Source organism: Ambystoma mexicanum, chromosome 4q, assembly GCF_040938575.1.
Source record: "Ambystoma mexicanum isolate Mex_15411 chromosome 4q, UKY_AmexF1_1, whole genome shotgun sequence".
NCBI lineage: Eukaryota > Metazoa > Chordata > Amphibia > Caudata > Ambystomatidae > Ambystoma > Ambystoma mexicanum.
The window spans coordinates 157,658,352-157,681,005 of record NC_090928.1 but is presented as its reverse complement, the minus strand read 5'-3'; the positions used below and the strand labels follow the sequence as shown (position 1 = coordinate 157,681,005).

The 22,654-nt window shown below is 49.5% G+C and overlaps 1 protein-coding gene across 14 annotated transcripts in view; it reads left to right on the top strand.

Moving 5' to 3' along the window:
• The window catches only part of QKI (QKI, KH domain containing RNA binding), a 483,284-nt gene that overhangs the window by 451,310 nt on the left and 9,320 nt on the right, over nucleotides 1-22,654 (top strand). For 3 of the 14 annotated variants that reach the window (XR_011268110.1, XR_011268109.1, XM_069607680.1), the window contains exon 9: nucleotides 22,453-22,527. The exons of the other annotated variants lie outside the window; for them this stretch is intronic. Coding sequence is in view for 1 of the 3 variants with exons in the window: in XM_069607680.1 (XP_069463781.1) it covers nucleotides 22,453-22,526 (74 nt within the window). In the remaining 2 variants the exon portion in view is untranslated. The remainder of the gene's footprint in view (nucleotides 1-22,452; nucleotides 22,528-22,654) is intronic. 14 annotated transcript variants of the gene reach the window in all.

Sequence of the window (22,654 nt, the reverse complement as noted above, 5' to 3'; positions counted from 1 at the left end):
TTAATAGCTGGGTCATTGCTCCTTATAAGCTTCCAGATTTTTGGAAATTGGTCTAATCTCGGAAGAACGAGCATTGTATGTTAAGAATGCTTTTAAAAATGTAGTTTTCTTTAAATCCCATTTCTTGATTAGAGAACAGGCAGTACACAGTTTATCCAATTCCATGATGTCCTATGGGCATAAGCCACCTTTTAGAAGGATTGGATGATATAACATGGATTCACTTGCTTTTCAAAAATTTAATTTCTCCAGCATGGGGTCTGGCATGGATTCACATGCTCGTGAATATTCCCTGTCTGGCCGGTAATCTTTGAAAGAAAAAAGTTTCACTTTCACCTACAAACTGTTTCTCCTTTAAACCAATCACTGAGCTGTGGGTCATAGTGCTCCCATCCAATGACTGCCCTCTCCCTACGCCCCTCTATGGCAGTCCTTCAGATTTTTACTGCACGTTCAAGTTTTGAGAGTCCTCGTGTTTTCTCTGTGAGCTTATCTACGATGTTTGTCTATTAGAGCCGATTTCGTTCCTATGACTGGCAAGTGGGGATCCGTTTGTTTCCGTCTTTTGTCGCCTCTTAAGGGCAAGACTCGAGTTTTCAACGAAGATTCTAGAAGGCCCTCGTGTCTACACTGCACAATGGACCATGTCGGAGGAGAAGGACGACTGAGGTTCTCTCCTCAAGCTCTGCTCCAGTTGCGGATTGAGGAATGTGTTTGTGGAAAACAAACACTCCCAGTGCCTCTACTGTCTCCACCTGGACCAAAAGGAGGCAGATTGCGAAATTTGCCTGGGATTCACCAAATGCACCATGAAGGATCAGATTGGCAACATGGCTCAACCCCGTGCGGCAAGCGGGGGCATGCCTCAACCAGGACCGGCCGTCTGAGGAGCAGGCTTCTAAGTAATTTGAGGGTGCTCCATCTGTGGGGGGCCCCAAGGCAAGGCCAAGCACTGCAAGTCCTTTTCCGTCTGAGTCTCCACGCAAGCGGCGCATGCAACGAGCAGGGCGCGATCATAATCACCATCTGCTTCCATCTCAAGCCAACGATCCAGCTCTTCCTCGAAGAGGAAGTCGGCTAACTACGGGAAACTGTGGGAGAAGGCCAAGGTGCTGGGTAAGGGGACCTGGAGAAGTCGTCCTCGAAAACCAAGCTGGTGGTGGCCACTCTCTCTAAGGTGAAAGGGCTGACCTGGTAGAGGGGGGCCCACGGCTTCTCCCAGAGGGGCCCTTCCTCCAAGGTGGGAGGCTTCAGCCAAGCCAGTGGAGAAAACACAGAAGATGCCAGCCCTGAGCCTTGCTCTGACCCCTCAGGCGCAAACAAGGTAGGTTGGGCGGGGGTGCAGGGGCAGTTGAGGCTTCTATGGTACTCCAAGGCACAGATATATTTCTTTAGACGACAAGGACATGGGGTCTGTTCACATGGTCATGGAGGACGTGGGGAACCACGGCAGAAGCACAGGACGATGACAGTGGAGCCAATGACGTAGACGCTGGGCCCAGCAAGCCTACTCCTCCCTCCACCTCCCAGAGATGTGTCGCTGGACATACTATCAACTTTCCACACGCTCGTGTCAACGATCCAGAGGAGGATGCCGACTGCACCCCCGGCGCCAGCCCCGGTGGCACCGAGCCCCCTGGCGAAGAAGAGTAAACTGAATCCCACACCTCATCAGCCGCCTCCCAGGCCCCCCAACCACCTATGGACACAGCGACGACTGACCGGCGACGTCTCCCGCCGCCGAGAGCTACTCCACCGATGAAGTGGGATCGTTCCATGCCATGGTCGCACTCGCATCGGAGCTCTTCAGCTGATGCCAGAAGAGACCACAAAGCAGGGTTTCTCTACCAGCGCTGAGAGGCGAAGAGAATTCTGGCAGTGCCTTTCCTGGACGACGGCTGGGATGAGGGCCTGGTGCTCATGACTGCCTCAGCAGCGAAAAGAGACAGGCTGGAGAAGAAATCATGGGTGCCGGAGTCTGCACCCAAGTGCCTACGGTCGCAGCCCTCCCCGGAGTATGTCTCTGCAGCTGTAAGGAAGAAGTCCTCGAATCCATTATCTTCAACCTCTGTTCTCCTGGACAGAGAGGGTAAGAAGGTGGATGCCAAAGGTAGAAAGGTAATCTACTCCGTGGCGTCGACAGTCAAGGCAGCAAATGCTCTCGCATTCCTGGCCAGGTACGACAGGAAGCTGTAGTACAAGATCGCCCCGCGGCTGTAATTTCTCCCCAACGACAAGCCGGTCGAGGCGCTGTAAATTCTTTAGCGGGCGAGGTGGCACCGCACCATGCCATCATTGTGGCCCTGGTCATCGCGGACACTGGCTTCCGTCAGATGTGGAACGGTGTCTGCCTTCGTCGTGGTTGGTTAAAGGCCACCAATTTTCAGCAGGAAGTTCAAACAAGGGTCCTGGACGTGCCTTTCAACAGACGATCTCTTTGGGAAGGCTGTCGACAAGTCCTTTCTATCAATACCGACACTGAGACAGCCCGGGCCTTAGGCACACGCTGCAGCAGCATGAGCCTTCTTTTCTTGCCTCAAGAGGCAAATCTTGAAGATCGCCGAAGGGGTTTGGCGGGGGGGGGTGAAATCATCCTCGTACCGCTACCCCTCCCGTTCCACAACCCAGAAGACCTACGGGTGTCATGCCAAGGTGTTCGGAGGTGGCCGCCATCATCGCTGCAAAGGCGGCATGCAGGCCCGAAGCAGGATTGAACCGGCCAGGACGTCGGGGCCACCACCCATGCACCCCCATGTGAGGACGGCTGATGGGCCTAGTCAGCGAGGGGTTAAAGATCTTCACCAACCGGTGGCTGCTAGATGCGATCGCCCACGGACACACTATGGAGTTCTAGCAGATGTCTGTGGTGGCCCAGCTCCTGCAGGAAGTATGGGCCATACTAAGAAAAAGAGAGATAAAGCTGGTTCCAGTGACTCGAGTCTACTAAAATACCGGGGGCTGTAGGCCCATTCTCGACCTGCTATGGCTAAATAAGTACCTCAAGTCCCACAAATTCTGGATGGTCACGTTGCAACACATGCTCGGCCCACTGGAGGAAGGGGATTTCCTGACATCGCTGGATCTAGAGGACGCTTACTTCCACATCTTCATTCACGAGAAGCATTGGAAGTTCCTGCACTTTGTCATACAAGGTCTGCACTACCAATTCAAGGCCCTCCCCTTTGTAAACACCGTGGGGGCCGACTTCAGTGCATAGTGCGTGGCACCAGTGGCGGCCCATCTACATCTGCAAGGAATGCACGTGTACTGTACCTCGACGACTGGCTGAACTGGGCCAAGTCAAGGGAGATCGCCGTCGAACACGCACAGGACCGTCCGGTTGCTGACGGATCTGGGATTCTCGGTGAACTATCCAAAGTCCTGCTTGATTCCATCGCATGATGCGTGCTATTCCTGGGGGTCATGCTCAAGTCTCCTGCCTGGCGGCCCCCTGTGAGGAGAGACTAGCAGCCATTCTGGGGAAGGTGCAACGGCTGTTGGCTCCGAAGATGATCACGGTACGGACCATAAAGTCGCTGCTCGGCATGATGTTGTCAAGTATCTACTTGATCAGGCTCTGCAGGTTTGCGGATGTGGCCCCTTCAGGAATTCCTGGGCGCAAGGTGTCCAGGAAACCCAGAAGCTTCGCAGACGGGGTTGTGCTAGACAAGGAGTTCGGTGAAGCTAGAAGGTGGTGGGGTGTGCCCTCTAACATCGCCGCGGGCACATATTTTCAGAGTCCCCCATACCAAGAGACTTGTCACCACAGACGAGTCCCTGGAGGGCCTGAGAGCCCATGCTGAACGCCTCCACGCCAGAGGACTGTGGCTACCGGAAGAGAGGGACTTCCACATCAATGTCCTGGAGCTGCAGGCAGTTTTCTGGGCCCTCAAGTCGTTCCTACTGTCCCTCAACGGCAAGGTGGTGAGGGTCCTTCACGGGCAATACCACCACAATGTTCTACATCGGGAAGCAGCGGGGCACCAGATACCCAGCACTCTCCAGGGAGGCGCAGGAGTTGTGACACTGGGCCCTCACCCAGGGGATGTTTCTCATTCCATTTCACCTGACACGATTCGGGACTCCCTCAGCAGGGTACGACGCTCTTGCCACGAGTGGGAAATTTGACAGGATCAAGTGCACAGCCTCTTCCTCAGATGGAGCAGACCCTAGATCGCCCTGTTGCGACGGCGACAAACTCTAAATGCCAGAGATTCGCAAGCAGGATCCACCAGCCGGGGGAGCACAGGGGATGTGTTGGCCTTCCTGTGGAAAGGCCTGTTCCTGTACGCGTTGCCACTCCTGCTGCGAGTCATCGGGAAACTGAAACGGTGCCAGTTCAAGATGATCCTAATCGCCCCAGTGTGGCCAAGGCAGATTTGGTACCCAGACCACCTCAGCCTGTCAAAGTTGCCTCCAGTCAAGCTACCAGTGGTTGCAGATCTACTCAGCAGGGGTGGAGGCGCAATCCTGCACCACAACCCATGATCGCTGCCTTGGAGTGCAGAGGGTACGAGCTGCAGGTGTACGGCAGGGAGGTCCTTGCCAGGGTCAGAGCGCTGTCGACTCTTAAGTGCTATTGGCACACGAGGAAACTCTTTGCAACTTGGTGCTGGACACAGAAGATCAACCCCCTGAGGGTCACTACGCCTCAGATGCTTCTGTTGTCTTTGGTCCAGGCGTGGCGGGCGCACACCTCCAAGGTGTATCTGGCGGCCATCTGCCGCTACACCAGGTCTCCAGGACAGACTTCTTTGGTCCTACATTTAGTCAAGGAGTTCCTCAAAGGACCAGATGGTTCCCGTCGGCGAAGGCTCCCGCCCCGGCGTGGGAACTCAATGTTGTACTGAAAAGGCTCACGGGGGAGCCCCCTTCGAGCCTATGCCTCAAGCCCCTCTCAAGTTACTTTCATGGAAAACTGCTTTTCACGTGGCCATCACCTCTGCCAGAAGGGTGGGTGAGATGCAGGCCCTGTCCTGCAAGCGGCTGTATTTGACTTCACAAGACAAGGCTGGTGCTGCGGCCGCACCTCTCCCTCATGCAAAAGGTTCCGTCGGAATTCCACCTCAACAAGCCTTTGGTGTTGCCTGTGTTTTTTCTGGCGCCTTCGTCACTGGCTGAAAGGACTTTGCACTCGCTGGATGTGGCGCGTGCTCTGAAGTTCTATGTGACACGCACAAAGAGTTTTTCGGAAGACATCACAACCTTTTGTAAACTTTGGTCCTGTGAACCATGGGAAAGCTTTGTCCAAGGCTTCCATTTCCTGGTGGCTCTGCGGCTGTATCACGCACTCTGTCACCGGTTGGAAAACCGACTGCTGCCCAGCTGTCCGAGAGCCCATTCCACCATAACGATCGCTGCAACGAAGACGGTCCTGTCTGGTGTACCCCTGCTAGATATCTGCAGCGCGGCTACGTGGACGTCTCTGCAACCTTCAAGATTCTACTGCGTCGACAGGGATTCCAGGGAGGAGTCCAGGGTCGGCCAAGCAGTGCTACCCAACCTGTATGCTTGAAGGTGAGCCTGGTCCGGAGGTAAGCGCAATTGCTTCTGTTGAGCCTTTCTACATCCCGTGGTTGTATATGTATGTACTGCTATGTATTCTTTATTCATGAAAATATGCATCCATGCTAGACCTCATGCTGGAGAAGGAACAAGTTACTTACCTTTAACAGTTGTTCTCCGGCATGGATTCAAATGCAAACCTCCTGCCCCTATGCGGCTCTTCTTGGTCATACTGCCTCATTACTTGCTACTAAATCTGAAGATCGCTGCCAGAGGAGGGACTTGGAGAGAGGGCGGTCATTGTCTGGGGGCAGTATGACCCAGAGCTCAGTGATTGGTTTAAAAGAGAGTCAGTTAATGAAACTGTTTTTGCTTTTACCGAGGATTCCCGGCCTGATGACTGGAAATATTCATGAGCATGTGACTCCATGCCAGACCCATGCTGGAAAACCAACAGTTGCAGGTAAGTAACTTGTTCTTGCATGGTCTTCCTGTTCCCTAGACATGTGCATGCCACCAGATCTAAAAAGCATTAGTTTACCAAAGGCATGTGCCTATTACTCGGATAGGTTTTCTGAGCAATATTGCTGGGGTGCTGCCTTCAGAATGGGTGCTTCTGTTGCCAGGAGGCATCTTTGTTTTTCTTGAGGCCACCTGAAATATGCTGCAATTCCTCTGATGTAAACATTCTTTACATCTGTCTAAGCAGCTTGGAAAGCAGAGCGAATATGTCCTAAACCAGAGTAATACAAACTTTGCGTCTTGGTGATTACAGAGGTCTGTAGTCTCTCCTTCAAGAATTGCACCTAAAAATCTGTGATGTGTGCGTCCTTATACTAGTCCTTGGCGGTTATGCTGCTGGGCCATATTTCATATAGGCGTATGATGGGGGCCTAGTGTGCCAGGAATTCAACATTTTAGTACTCATCGTGCCACTTTAACTGAGCTGCTGTTACCGTTGGGGACTGATACGTCCCCACGCCCCCGTCCGGCGGAGGCGTGGGGAAAGCGATGACCAATGCTGGCAGCAGTGGGTAAGGGCTCATTGTTTCCGCGAGAGGGGAGCTTGGCTTCAACACACCAAGCTGCTTCAGGTTAGAAAATGTAAGCTCATTTGCTGAATATTTTCCATTGGAACTTTTTGTAAAAATAAATCTTAGAATTTATTTTTTAATATGGGCAATCCTTTTAAACTGTAAACTTTCTGAGTTTACTGCCCCTTTAAGCTGTCATTTTATAATGCAAACATTGGCCATTATCACTGTTGACAGTTCAGCCACACCGTCGACGACGCCCAGGTCCCCCCAATCCCCTATCTGCCAAAACAATGGGTGCACACCTTTAAAGAGCATTTCCAACATTTGGACTAGATGAGATTGCATAATGAATTACTCGCGGTTTGGTTTTCCACATGCAGTCACTATTACTTGTCTCACCCTCCCCATGTTCTAGTGCCAAAAACACCTCAATGTGTGTGGTCTTGCATCATACGTCACAGCTCTGCCTTGTCTGTCAATACACTTTCAGCCACTCTCCCATCTAAAATGCTACGTTAATTTGTTAAATTACCTCAGTATTCCAGTGTCTTTGTTTAAAGACGTGTACGTTAAACGCATAAGCATTCTGCTTGTTGCTTGAAAACATTTGCACTGTCGTTTTAATGTGCATGTTTCCGTTTTTGTTCTTGCGTTGACGTTTCAACATCCTCATTCATCAGCCGATTTCAGAAGCCAATAGAACAGCTCGGATTTAGTTTAAAATAGTCTCCATGACTTTGCGATGACCTAGGAGACCACTTCAAAAACAAAATAACCTCCATCCAACACACTATACAAAACAGACCAAGTGATCACAGCTCAAACCCCACCGACACTGACGAGGAACACCCAAAAAAGCTACGAAACTTCCCAGAAATATCAGTTGAGGCTTTTGTCAAACTGGTAAACCAAAGCAACAAATCGGGCTCTCCTGAAGACCCTTGCCCCTCCCATCCTCCCCCCGAACATATACAAAACAATTCTCAAACAAGGAACCCCCATGGAATACCACAGGAATCTCCTCAACCTCTCAATCTCAACAGGTAAAGTACCACAGGCCTTCAAATCAGCTTACATCAAGCCACTCCTCAAAGACACAACAGGAAACGTGGAGGGCCTATCCAACTACAGACCCATATCCAACATACCCTACGTAGCCAGTGTGATCAGTATGACCCAGAGACCAGTGACTGGTTACTAGTAGAAAGACAGTTCAGAAACGAAACAAACTGATTTTTACTTTACCGAGGATTCCCACCCTGACGGGGAATATTTGAGCATGTGAATCCATGCCAGACCCATGCTGGAGAACAGTTACAGGTAAGTAACTTGTTCCTTCCTGTCGTTTGCCAACAAAACACTTAGCAGAGTAGACTACGCCAATAGCCTATACCTGGTCATGCCCGAAAGACTTCTAAAAAAAAAAATCTGCAACGCATACAAAATGCAGCAGCCAGACTCTTCCTCAAGCTACCCAGAAGTGAACACATCACACCAGCGCTAAAAATACTACACTGGCTTCCATTAAAACAGCGAATAAAGTTCAAGTCCATGTGCATCACACACAAAGCAATACACAAACAAGGCGCAGAATTCCTAAGCGATAACCACGCCTACACCAACCGACAAGAACACTGAGATCAAGCACCGACATACGCCTCGCACCAAAACCCTATAACGGAAGAAAACTCTGACAATCCTCTTTCTCTCACCAGGCAGTGAAAACCAGGAATGACCTACCTAAGAATATACGGAACACAACAAACCACCTAGCATTCAGGAAACTTCTCAAATTGCAGCGTAACCACAACAGCAAGGCACTAAAATGCCCACCGCATTAAAACTGAGATGAAAATAACACCAGCATCGGCCACTCTCAAAATGGACAAACTCTTAACCCAAAGAGCCGACCACACAATAGACCATAAGATGTCATGGGAAATGGCCACAAAAGGTCTCCAAAGACTGATCACATACTCGGACCCAGACGAAAGCCTTAAATGACTCATCCACTCCCCCAACCCTCCCCTCGGGCGTACCAAATCCTCACTGGCAGACGCATTTAGATAGAAAGTTTGTTAGTCCATCACACCAACCCCAGCACCCAAGGAGAATAGACACCCAACCCACATGAATCAATCCATCAGCATTAGAACACCTACAGAGCTTGCTAGAATAGAACGGCGAGGAGCAATCCGAACACTTACAAAGCGCGTTACAACAGCACAGGGAGCGCCTCACACAAACCAAACCCTGCCAGGCGTAACGCCTTTGCCCACCCCGAGGAGAATGGGAGGATTAGCAAGCGCCAAACTCTGACAGATCTCTGAGCTTCTGTTAAATTTCATACAACCGACTAACGAAAAACTCAATATTTCTGCAGACTTCTCACCCAAAAATCTCTCACAACCATCTCTCGCACAACAACCCGCACGCACTTCACAACACTGCAACAACACATAAGCAACACCAACCGCACACAAAGACTGACATCGATCCGACACTCGCACTGAAGCTCAGCACCCAGTGTATACCGAGTTGAAGCTGCCAACAGAACACCACTCCTCTCACTAACCTACTCCCACTTCACCTACTAACCCATCCCACCTTCTCATTTACAGATCCGCCAGAGCGCCTGGGGACCAACTCTGTTGGTGACGGTTCACGGTACAAATACCTTTAACGTTTAACTGCAGCAGGTTTCAAGCCTGACCTGCAGGCTTTCCAAAGAATTGTGATGGCTGAAGCTACACAGCCTGAGTACCTGAATCAACCATGACAGTTGCATGTATTGTTTAAGACAAAGGGGATCATGGGAGGAACCTTGTCTTTTAGCAACGCTTGACCACTGAGATTATTTGTTTTAATGTTGTATAGTGTTTTGCCATACAGCCATCAACATGATGGACTGTCAGTCGCCACAAAGAGATGCACGTGAAGCATAACCACCCATAATTTGCTGTGCAAAAACAATTCACCAACACAATTACTGAACATCACACAACTACCACCAACCTTAAGTCGCCTCCACAACAACTGAATGTTAATTCGAACTACCTGCCAGCGTAATAACAAATATTGGCCTTAGGAGAAAATGCTTCTTTGATAAACTAACCATTTCAACTAAAAATACTAATCCTACTACTCTAGCCACTATGCCTAAGATTGACAATCCCACCTACAGAAAATATAAGCAGAACAAACCCCACTTCCCAAAATCGACTGATAAAGTCAACAATAGCTCCTCACCTGTCCCATTGACGGGGAATCATGTTCCAAATCTTAAAGGGGCCCTAATAAACTCCAGGTCCCTAGTAGCTTATGCCACAGAGGTAGCTGACTTAATACAGGCAGAAAAGTATGACTTTCTGGCCATTACTGAATCATGGCTACATACAGCAGCAGGCCCTGCCTTCATGCTTGCAGTACCAGACAACTATACCATTCTTAGAGCAGACAGAACTGAGACCTGTAGAGGAGGCATAGCCATCATAGCTAAATCGAACCTAGCTCTGAGACTAGTCGCTTTTCCTGATGTCAAATCCTGTGAATCCCTCACTGCCAAACTTCCCATCTCGGACTCCCAAAAGCTTACCATTCATCTAATTTACAGACCTCCAGGCCCCATCCACGCTTTCGAGGAGGACATCTCCACAATCTTCTCCGACAACCTAAAAAGTATCTCGCAAGTACTCTTGCTCGGGGGTCTCAGCCTGGGATTGAACGACCCAAAAGACCAGCAAGCAGCAGTTATAGCTAATGTCCTCACTGTGCTTGGCCTCACTCAAGGAGTGACACTACCAACCCATGACAAAGGTAGAACACTTGATTGGGTGGCTGACTACAATTTCAATACCTCCATTGCAGCCATAACCCCTGGGCTATGGGACAGACCACTATCTTGTAGCATGTACACTAGATGCTAAAATCCTCCCAACTAAAAATAACCTAATTGCTCCTCCCACCTTAACGAGGAACAAAAAAAACATAACCGCAGATAAACTCATACCCCTTACACTACCTACCCTCAAAGCACTACCAGATACTACTGATCCCTCCGACTTAGTTAATGAATATAATAAGACCATTACTGAAGCCCTAAATAGTATTGCCCCTCTAAAAATGAGAAGCAGCAAACCCAGAGCACATCTGAACTCTTGGTTCACACCACACCTCAAAACTTTGAGAAAGGAAAAAAGAAAAAGTGAAGACACTTGGAGGCAGATACCTTCTGAGGTAAACAGAGCTAACCTTATTAATATTACAACCATGTACAAAAAGGAAATACTTCGTACTAAGCAGGAAATTTACAGCAATAGGCTCCTGCAAGCTAACTCAAGTACAAAAAAACTTTTTCTTATCCTCAAATAATTTGAAAACCCGATCCCTGTGCCTTACAACTGTGTAAAGGACAAAACTTGGTGTTCCGACATACAGAATGCCCTCGCTAACAAAATCTCCACTCTGCAGGATAAAATTGCCAATAAAAAACAAAACGTACCTAATATGACACACTGGATAGCACCACATCGCCTCCACCTAAACCAGCACGACGTTATAATTTTGCCAAAGTCTCAATTCTTGTGGTCAAAAAAATTATTCTCTCTCTCAAACCTAACTGTCAGGGCGATAAATGCCCAGCCCAAATCATCAAAGATGCGATGCGGCTAGAGACATGTCACCCTTTATCTTGAAGTTAATCAATGCATCATTCTCCACCGGCACTATCCCAAGTAATGTAAAGGAGTCCTGGGTACTTCAGCTCCTCAAGAAACTATCATTATATCCTGCTATACCCACCATCCATAGGCCAATAACTGTGCCATTCCTACTAAAAAAAAATGTAGATAGTGGCTTATCTCCAAATACAGGACTACTTGTAGCACAACCAACTACTAGTAGCTTGGCAATCTGGGTTCAGGCCCCAACATGGCACCAAAACAGTGCTAATTGACCTCAAACCCCAAATTGATGAGCTGAGAGACAAAGGGCAATCAGCCTTACTACTACTCCTTGATCTCTCGGCTGCATTTGACTTGGTGGACCACGAAGTCCAATGTAACCATCTTGATTCAGCAGCATACTTCTCACAGAAGGCCATAGTCTGGATCCAATACTTTCCAAACAGGACTATGAGTCTTCTCGCCATCAGCAGCAGCAGACCCCATCCCCGTTATTTGTGGAGTACCTCAGGGCTCTTGTGTCTCACCCACAATGTATAATATTTTCACCAAGCCCCTTTTTTGATGATCTGGATCATCTCGGTATCACCTACACTAACTATGCAGATGATACCCAGATTCTCGTACCACTTACTGGGGATTATGATAATGATTTGGCCTTGGTAAATAAAATGTATCTCATCCAGGCATGGATGGCGGTCCATGGTCTATGCCTGAATGACAAAACTGGACTCATTCTGTGAACTACGCCTAATCTCAATAAACATGGCCACAACATTGATGGCAACACCATTAATGTCGCCAAAGAGGTAAAAACCTTAGGCTTTTACCTGGATTCTAGCCTTACTTTTGCCAAATAGGTTAATTCCATGGCATCTGCCACAGCATATACATGTAAACTGATTAGAGCTGGCAAACCATTGTTATCTAAAAACAGTTGTACTACTCTGGCCAGAGTGCTAATCTTGTCCAAATTGGACTACCGTAACGCCCTATATCTTGACGCCAACAAGCATATCAGAAAAATTCAGTTTCTACAGAATAACGCCCTTAGAGCAGCACTAGGCATAGCCAGGAAAGAGCTCATCTCTTTGAGGTAAGGAGACAAAATAATTCTCTCCACCAGCGACAAAATCCTGTTTAAAACTGCCTCATTTCTTAAAAGTGCCTTAACTCTGCTCCTCACTATCTCATAGAGAGAATTAATAGAAAATACTCCAACCGGCCTACTAGAGCTGCTAATACAAATTGACTGTACCAAGATTAAAACTGAATCTTGCTGGAGGAAGCAGCTTCCCAGTCAAAGCTGCACAGCTTTGGAACTCCCTACCCCCCTGTCTGAGGGCAGACCAAACATATGCCAACTTCAGACATAACATCAACTGGTTCAAAGAAAACAACCACAAAGTGCATGCCAGTTACTGTCCTACTATCCCCACTCATTCTCACTGTTAATACACACTAGTATGCCTATATCTTCTCAAACCTCTTCCTATGTAATGTGCTTACTGTATGTATATATCTTGTATATATCTTGCTGTTGTAGTCGAACCCTTGACTGAATTATATTTGTGTAATTATGTAACCATGTAACGATAAACTGAAAATATTCATGTACCTTGCCCCCCTGATACCCTCGGGTCTGGCGCACATTGCAAATAAACGCAACCGAACCAACCTCCAGCACATTATTTTTGCGAACACAGCCACTATTCTACAACTCAAACGAGGTCACCAATACATGAAACTCCACTGCCCATTGTTTCAACACCGAAACGGTCACCTATGTGTTGCAAACTGCGTCAAAGCAGTGCCACACCAGAGCCAAAGACTTTTGTCGAAGCTGCTCCGTATGCATCGTAGCAGCCTCCCTTGGCGAATCACGTTCTTATCTCTTGATAGTCGTTTGTATTAAGCAATGACAATGGCAAACATTAAATACATAACTTAATAAGGCAGCATATTCAACACGTGATGGCTGAACACCAAGAACCGCAATTCTTGTATTTAAAAAAAAAAAAAAAAACTTGCCTCAGCAAATTGAAGAAACACATTCTAGTTTCCCAGACCCTCTCTTGTCTATTATTCCACTCCTCGCTCCCTCCCCTTTGTTGAGGGTGACTTTAACACTATTTCCCTGATGTTGCAATGTCTTTAAAATGATTTTAAAAACCAGAATTCTGCAAGTTCAGGAGTATTGTGACCAAATAATTTCGAGACCTTTTTAATTGGGAAATTGGGCCTCAATATTGAGTGTTCTACACTATTTTCCTTTGCATCTTTGACACAAAATTCGCCTCTCGAACTTCCAGTGCTACTGTCTCTTCCTTTTTCTGTAGTTAATATTCTCTTGTGATTGGAGTAATGTGTCCTACTGTCTTATTATTGTGGTTTTGATTCCAGTTTACTATAGGAATTAAACGGAAAGCATTTAATCTCCAATTCAATTCTCATATGTAACAGATAAAACCAAACTGGTTGCGTATCAGTACTGTGCATTTTAATCAGGAATAATTCTGCTCTTAGCCCTTAGAATCAAACTTGTGATATTTATAATTTATCTAAGGTAGTTGTCCTCCACCAGTAGGACATAAGCACATATCCTAACAATAATCAGAAATATTGTAGACATGTCCAGAAGGAGGGATGCTTGTAGTTCTGTGGACATGGTAGGCTGGGGCTGGGAGAAGGCAGGTGACGCCCAGGAGTTGTCCATTGCCAGAGTGACAACTAGCAACTTGGCACAAAGGAAGAAGATAATTTGCAATAAAATAGTGAGATATCTGAAACTGATTCAGGACCATGTCGGACTGTGGATTTCGTGAGGCCCTTTTTAACAGTGTTACCATAAATGCTCTCCTGTTGAAATAAATGTTAAGATAAAGTGTTCTTTCAGCAAAGATTTAACCCCACACCAGTGTCTTGGACTAGGACCCTTGATCAAGGATGCCATCTAGGTACACACGTACTCCTACGTCCCGTCCCCTTTCCTCCATACTGTATACTTGTTAGGGACTGGAGAACGCCCATACAGTATGGAGGAAAGGGGGCTATGGACTAGGAGTACGTTGGCCACTACGGTGAGTAACTTATAATGTAATCTTTTCCAGGACAACCATGCACGAGGGCAGTAGTGGATATATGCATGGACTATGCAAGCTATTTGCTTAATGCATTTGGTGAGTCATGGACGGAGGTTCTTTTGAGCAGTACTCCACACTTGGTAGTATTGATGCGTTTTGTGCACGATGGAATATACTGCTTTTTATATTGGTCATTTTTATTGAGGCCTCCTTGCGCTTGTACGTTTCTAGTGTTCTTTTCCTCAGGCCCCTATCTTTGGAGATTAGATGCTCAGTGTTCAGGTGGGTGTTTCTTTGTTCTGCATCCTCTTCCGTGATGACCCCAGCTGTACTGTACATTGTTTTTAAACGTATTTTTTTTTTGTATAGATTGCTTTGTATAACATTTTGAGGAATTCTATTAAGTATAAAAGTTCTTGGTCTATTTTGTAATTCTGTAAAACTGATTCACTTATTTTAATGGTTAGTACATGGCAATCGGTGTGATAATGTAATAGTTTTCCACACCTGTCTGCAACAATATAAATTTGACAACGGAGACCTGCATGCATGCACACCACCAAATTGCCTGAAACCTTGACCGTCCACCAGGATCACTTTTCCTTTCCCCATTCTTTTAACCTATTAATGTACACTAGCCGGTGTCTGGCTCCTTTGTTTGGAAATACAAATGCCATGAACCCTAGACGGCATAGTCATTGGTGAACGATCGCTTTAGCAAGATATTTGCTTAACATGTACTGAATGCACTATACGACTAGGGTACATTCATTGACCAATAATGAAAAGATGTGGAGTGCTGCTTACCCATAAAATACTTAGTCACTACAATAACCACTCTGTCTTTGACTACTGGCGTCACCTCAGGACCCATATAGCATGTAAATAATTGGGTTTTTGTTGGAGAGACATGTTAACTAAGCAATTGTAAAGATTCTTTTTGTCAGGGGAGCAGATTTTCCAAAATCCTTTTGTTATTGATTGAGCACAGATTTCTTCCAAACGCAAAATCACTGAAAACCAAGACTTCCTGGAAATGGGTGCCTAGAGTTCTACAAGATAGTGACCAAAGGCAGTGCCTGCCCCAATTTTGGAGCATATCATTCTTAGCGCTTTTATGAAGTCCCATTCTAAACACACAAGTTCGTACTACTCTTACGTCCCGTCCCCTTTCCTCCATACTTCATGGGCGTCCCTTCCAAGGGACAGGAGGTGGAACCTTTTTCACCAGAAAAAGCCTTCTTTCCCCCTTCCCCCTTTAAATTTAGAGGCACATGGGGGTGCGGCCCTGGGAGCTTGCGCTGCCCTGAATCTGGCGCCACACGTCTGTCCCCTTTTACGTGTCGACGGGAAGGGGCCGAAGTCACCAGCGCTCCTCGGTTTGACTTCTGCCATGTAATTCCACGCGCGGATACTTCTTCTCTTCTGTCTTTTTATCATTGTTACTCGGTCCTCAGGCCTCTTGCTCCTCCCAGCGCATGTCAACTTCTACATGGTTCAGCAGGTGTCCATCCTGCGACGGGCTCTTTCCAACTTCAGACCCCCATGCTCTCTGCCTATGTTGCCTTGGGCCAGACCACGGCTGGCAAGCTTGTACCGCAACAGGCTTTCCTCGAGGTCTCTATAGAACAGACTAGCGAGGTGGAGGGCACAGAGATCGCCTCCATGACTTCATCGATCCGAGCCCAAAGTAGGGCCACTCTTTTCCAGGACACCCTGCAAGGGAGACTCCTTGCCAGGGACTCCCTGCACGGGAGGAGCTGCTCAGGTTCTCATACCAGCATGAGTACTCGGGCTAAATCAGCTACCGGCAAGCAGGGCGAGGGGGTCAGTGGATGCTCCTGATGAGTCCTGAGGGACCAGAAGGTTCTTTTACCGGGTCTTCACCCGAGGGACCACCCCCTAGTACCAGCAACATGTCCGATGGGGCACATATACGCAGTACTGCCGGCAGATCTGCCGAGGACGTAACACCTACCAGGTTTCGGCCTGAATAGCCAGGTAGGCCTCAAGATCCACAGTCGAGAATCCTGGACGAGGCTGGGCCCAGTGAGCTAAGCAACACGACGCAGGCACGTGGAAGGCAGCTCGACAAGATGGCCGCCGTGCCAGACATTGGAGACACCCGCCCGATACCCCACCAACGAAGGGAGCAGATGGAGGAACGAGTGTCAAGGTGGGACTGGTGTCAACCAGGTATGTGGCCTACAGCCTATCCTCATTTTGCGCAGGACAGGTTCCCGCTGCGTCTGTATGAGCAGGACATGCAACAGTTCCACCTACCACCCCTCCGGCCTGTGAGGTCAGATTCTTCCAAAGGTTGCTCGGATGGGGTCACCCTCGGGGAGGCCATCGGGGCCGTGCTCCCGCCAATGGCTGCGGTGTCGCAGGTCCAGTACAGGCACCCCTGGCCCCTGTGCAGCGTCCACTGGCCCTCCGACCAATAGTGCAGGCGGTTCCTTACCAGCCTATGCTGCAGCATTGGCTTCGGTCCCCACACCTCAGCCTTTGGCTCCCAGCACCCCTCCACCCGTGCCGGACCCCCAGGTGGACACAGATGAGGAGGAGGACCCCGACCCACCGTCATCCGCCAAGGTCACGAACGTCTTGCAGGGCTGGGAGAGTACTTGGGCCTTCCTCAACCCGAGGTCGAGCAACCATCAGAGGGGGTCCTTGCCAAAGTCCTCACGCTACGTCCCGCAGCGAAAACGGGGACCCCGATGCAGAAGGACTTTGTCTTGGCCAAAAAGGGCTGGCTCAACCACACTCGATCCAGCCGGTCAATCAACGCCTGGATGCCAAGTACAGGCAGAAGGAGGGGGATACACCCTTGCTATCGGCCCAACCTCAGCCGCACTCCTCGGTGATCGCTGCAGCATCACTATACTCCAAGCCTGCCGTCCTTGGCCTCCTCATCCGCGGCACTGCTAGGAAAGGAGAAGATCCTGAAGGCGTACGGAAAGAAGCTGTATTCCAACGTGTCCCTGCATCTACTTCAAGCCGACGCGGATGCCGTCTTGGCAGCCGTTAACCAGAGCTACCGGCGCAGAGCCAATCATGATTCAAGGCAGGACTGGCTGAGGCCAAGATGGTGGCACAAGACCTCAGAGTCCACCGTGGCCCACATTGACACCTCTGGCCAGGCCATCTGCATTGCCACAGACATGAGAAGAACGGCCTGGCTCCGTGCTACAAAGTTCAACCCGGATATCCAGGAATGCATCTTGGAACTGCCGTTCGAAGGGGGTGACCTTTTCCACTCCACTATGGATGAGGAGCTGGATAAAAAGAAAAACAGCTCACAAACAGCAAAGTCTTTATCCATCCTTACAAAGACCACGCCCAAAACGTACACCCAATCACAGCATGCATACATACGGAGGTTTCTGCAGCTTCAAAGAGCGAAGGTCCAGGCGACTGGACCACGCACCGACCCAACATCGGCGCAAGCAACACAAGGGGTGGGGTGGGGGGATTAGTCGGGGCTTTTTCCAGTCCCCCCTCCTCTGCAACAGTCTCGGAGGGGAAAGAGGGCATGACACGGCCCTCCAGGTCCACGTGTCTCCAATGGGAGGCAGGCTTGCGCTCCATGCGCACTTCTGGCGCCAGAATTTTGCATACCTGGATCCTCTCCGTACTATCCTCGGGGTACTGCCTACCCATCCCATCCCAGCCTCTTCCCCTCCACTCCCACAGATTGGGACAGCAACTCTTTTGGCTGAGATCCAGTCGCTCGTCGAGAGCCAGGCAGTGGAGGAAGTCCCAACGAGGCTTGGGCTTCTACTCCAGGGTTTTCACCATTTAGAAAAAGAACCAGGCGAGCCGGAGAGTTGTGCTGGACATTTCCAACCTCTCCCTACCTCTACAAAAATTCAAGATTGTTACGCCAGCCTTAATAGCGGAGACATTCTGCTGGAGAGAGTAATGTGCTGTCTGGATCTGAAGGACGCATACTTGCACATCCCGATTTGGCAGCCTCACTGCTATTTTCTATTATTCAGAATCATGGGCTACCATTTCCAATACAAGGTGCTTCCCTTCGGCCTCAACTCACACAGCCCCTCCACCCCCCCCCCCCCCCCCCCCCCCCCCCGGGGCTTTACCAGGCTAATGAATACAGTGGTGGCCCTCCTCAGGGCAACCACATATACCCGTACCTCGACGGCTGGCTGGTCAGTGCTTCATCTCCGGAAGCGCTGCACCGCACTGCTCACGCTCTTAGGAATACACTGCACGTTCTGGACTTTTTGCGCAATCTCAAGAAGTCGCAGCTGCAGCCCACGCAGAGTCTGGCCTTCTTGGGGCTCATCTAGGATGTGCTCCGAGAGTGTTTACTTCGGAGGACAAGATCACGACAATCAAGAGGGCCACAGCACTCTTCCTCAGAAGTGTCATCGGCCTGGTAGAACCAACACCTACTATGTCTATTGGCAGAGGTGCAACTGGCCGTTCCCCACACTACTCAGATCGGGGAGGATACAGCTGCACTTCGCCGCATCATGAAACCAGGAGCGAGGCTCTCGGGTGGATATTATCAACGTGCCTCCTTCTCTTCACCCAGACATCACATGGAGGTTCAGGGACTGCAACCTGCGGACAGGCAAACCTTTCAGGCAGCCTACCTCACAGGTCACCATCACTACTGACTCCTCTCTCGAGAGAGATGGTGGGGGCCACCCTGGACAACCACTGCGTCCATGGCACTTGGATCAGGGAGGAGCATATCAATTGGCTGGAACTGAAGGCCATCTGGCTAGCTCTCTGAGCCTTCCTTGCGGTTATCAAGGGCAAGATCATCCTCATTCAGATACACCGCTTAACCAGCATGTTCTGTCAACAAGCAGGGAGGTACCAGCTCTCCTCCACTGTGCAGACTGGAGGTCAGCATGTGGGATTGGGCCCTGGAGAACATCTACCGCACGGCCGTCCACCTTCCGGGGGCATCCAACCTGCAGGCGGACAGGCTCAGCAGACTGGGAGTGGACAGTTACGAGTTACAATTTAACGACCTTGTGCTGCAGGAGATCTTCAGCACATGGGGTCACCCCCAAGTGGACCTCTTTGCACCTTGGACAACAGGAAGTGCCAACAGTTCGTCTCCTGGCAGGGACAGGGCCCCAGCTCCTTGGGCAACGCATATCAGATTCAGTGGAACGGCATGACAGCATACGCCTTCCCGCCCACACCACTGATACACAGGGTGATATGCAAGATCAAGGAGTCTCGCCAACTCGGCGTCATCCTAATAGCTCCATGGTGGCCAGCTAGGCCATGGCTCTTGGAGCTGCTCAGCCTCTCGGGGGAGGGGGGGCCACCCATTCGCCTTCCGACGGGCCCAACACATCATCTGGCGCAACAGGGGGGCTGGGTCACAGAAACTGGCCCTCACAGCGTGGTTCCTGAGCACATCATGCTACGGCACCTCAACCTTTCCCAGGCTAATCTAGAAACCGTACATGGAGCTAGGAGCAAAGCTACCAGGACCCAGTATAAGAGCAAGTGGACCAGGTTCTGCCACTGGGCAACTTCCAAGGATGTTAACCCCCTTGCATGTACATTGGACGACCTGCTCTCCTCAGCGCACCGGTAGACACTTGCTGCATGTACTTGGCAGCATTTGGGGCCTACCGAAACTCGGAGGAAGATGTCTTCTCCTCTTCCAACCCGATTGTCAAGAAGCATTTGAGGGGACTCGGCAGACTCTACCTGCCCATCAAGAGGCCACAACCTGTGTGGGACCATTCCATTTGAGCCAATGGCATCTGTGGGCATCAGGCTGGTCACCATTATGACGGCCTTACTAGTTGGCCTCACCTCGCAGAATCGGTGAAATGCTGGTCGCCTTGGAGCCCTATACTACGTTTTTACAAGGATAAAGTAGTCCAATGGACACACCCAGCATTCCTACCCAAGGTGACTTCTGCATTCCATCTGAACGAGGAAATAGTGCTGGTTACATTTTTTGTCAAGCCTAAGGACGAGCAACAGAGAACTCTGCACTGCCTCAATGTCCGGCGTGCCCTGAAATTCTTCTTGGGTAGAACCAAGGGCTTCCGCAATTCGGACGCACTGTTTGTCACGTTTGGCCTCCATAGCCCAATTGGATAGTCTCAGCCATCATAGAAATTTACGAGGGACAGCATAAGCCACTGCCGGCCAACATGCACGGCCATCGCATTCCAGCGGCATATCGCCTGGCAAGTCACAAGCAGGGCGGCTACATGGGCCACCGCTTCGGCTTTCTGCAAGCACGACTGTTTGGACGCTGGCTCTAGATCAGACTCGGCTTTCGGACAGGCGGTTCTTAGAAACCTGTTTGCTTAAGGAGGGTCTCCTCTCCACCCTGGAGCTACACTCAGTTGTAATCGCCCATGCAGAATGGAGGAAAGGAGACGGGACGTACGAGTAATTATAAGTTACTCACCGTAGTGACTAACATACTCTTAGTCCCCTTTCCTCCATATGTCCCACACGCCCCCCCCCAACCTAATAAAAATGGTTTCATTAGGCAATGGTAGTCTATTGTCCTCACGTCTATGAGGACTGAGGTGTGGTGCCGGAGGGTGGAGACAGGGCAGCGCATGCTCGCAGGGCGCACCCCTAAATTTAAAGGGGAAGGTTTTTTCTGGTGAAAAAGGTTCTCTCCCGTCCCTTGGCAGGGACGCTCATGCAGTATGGAGGAAAGGGGACTACGATGAGTAACTTATTTATGGGACGTAGGTATGGGGCAGATTAATGATGAGGCATTGATTGGTCGTTTGGAGGGCGTACTGGACAGAAGGATGGGAAGAATTAATGAATGGGGTGGATGTTTGCTTCGGATGGAATGGTTCAGTGGGACGGTTGCTATGGGATACTTGGGCCACAGGCAATTCAGATGGCATGGATCAGTTTAAATGGGATGGGTGGAGTGGAGGGTTGGGGTTGGGTGATGTGGAGGGGGCAGTTGGTGGAGGGGGTGGGTGCATGTGACGGGACAGGAGGGCCGGGGACGGATGGGACGAGGCAGGTGGTTAGACGGGACGGCCCGACTGGGGGAAGGGACGGACAGATGTGAAGGGTTTTTACAGCATGAGACTTGGGAATTGCATCATGGGATGGGGGAATTGCGACGGATTGGACGATGGGATCAGGCGGGTGGACAGATGGGCTGGGACGGGGCAGACGGAGGGATTAACAGGTGCAACAGGTGGTTTGGTGAGCTTAGACGGGTGGATGGGATGAGCAGATTGAGCTGGACAGGTATGCATCAGGTGGGGCGAACGGACTGGGAGCTTCTGGCCCCACCCATCTGGTGACGAGGGAGCGGGACAGAGGGGGACTGGGTGGGATTCTTGCCTGGATGGACGGGAGTGCAGGATGCTTCATTAGATGGACTGGTGGAGGAACAGGTGCGAGGAGCGGATGGGACAGACTTGATGGAGGGTGCCGAAGGAACTGGAACACGAGCGGGTGGGAAAGATGGACAGGATGAAGCAAGACCGACAGGATGGGGCAGGAATGAATGAATGAATGGACGATGAGTGAGCCGGGTTGAAATATTGGATGGTGGGTGGCGGACTGGGGGAGGGACATTCTGTCTTGAAAGGATGGGCCAGTAGGATAATTTGTGTGTTTGCGCATATGGAGACTCAACAGACTAATCGATAGGGTGGGCTGAGTCCGGCATGCATTCCTGCATGGATGGAGCAGACTGGAGGGTCTGATGGACGGACTGGATGAATGGGGCTGTTGTGTTGGACCGACCGATGGATGAGATGTGTGGGAGTTGTGGACGGGGTCCCAAATTTGACTAATATTGGATGGATAGTCAAGTACTTCAAGTTTGGGGACTGTAAAATGATAAATGGATGGAAATACTTATAAATCAATTCCGCTTTTCTTCCTACAATCCTTTTTTCTTTTAAAATCCAGTCCTTCTTTCTTTTACTTTGGTTTTCCTCTTCTCTCTGCTCTTTCTTCTCTTTTTCTGCTTTCTGCTTATCTGCCTAATTTGAACAGTTAAGTGATTACTACAAGGTGCATTCTAGGGTAAAAACAATCCTGCATTGCAGACTTTTTCAATGCAGTAATCTTTGTTAGCCAGAAATGTTGTTAGCTGTAAGTAAACCTACTCATTAAATATCCCTTTGTCTTCTGTGGCAGACGAGAGCAACCTGAAACAAACTAGCCCAACGCTTGTCTTACTTGTCCAGTGGGCGAGTTCAGAACACAATTAAGGTTAGTTTAGTTAATTAAATTTTATTGAGCACCCCTGCCATGATTTATGGCATTGATTTTATTAGTTTCCCTTTCAAGCAAAATGTATGAATAGTTAAATGTAAGAATAAACTTTTTGTGTTTGTGT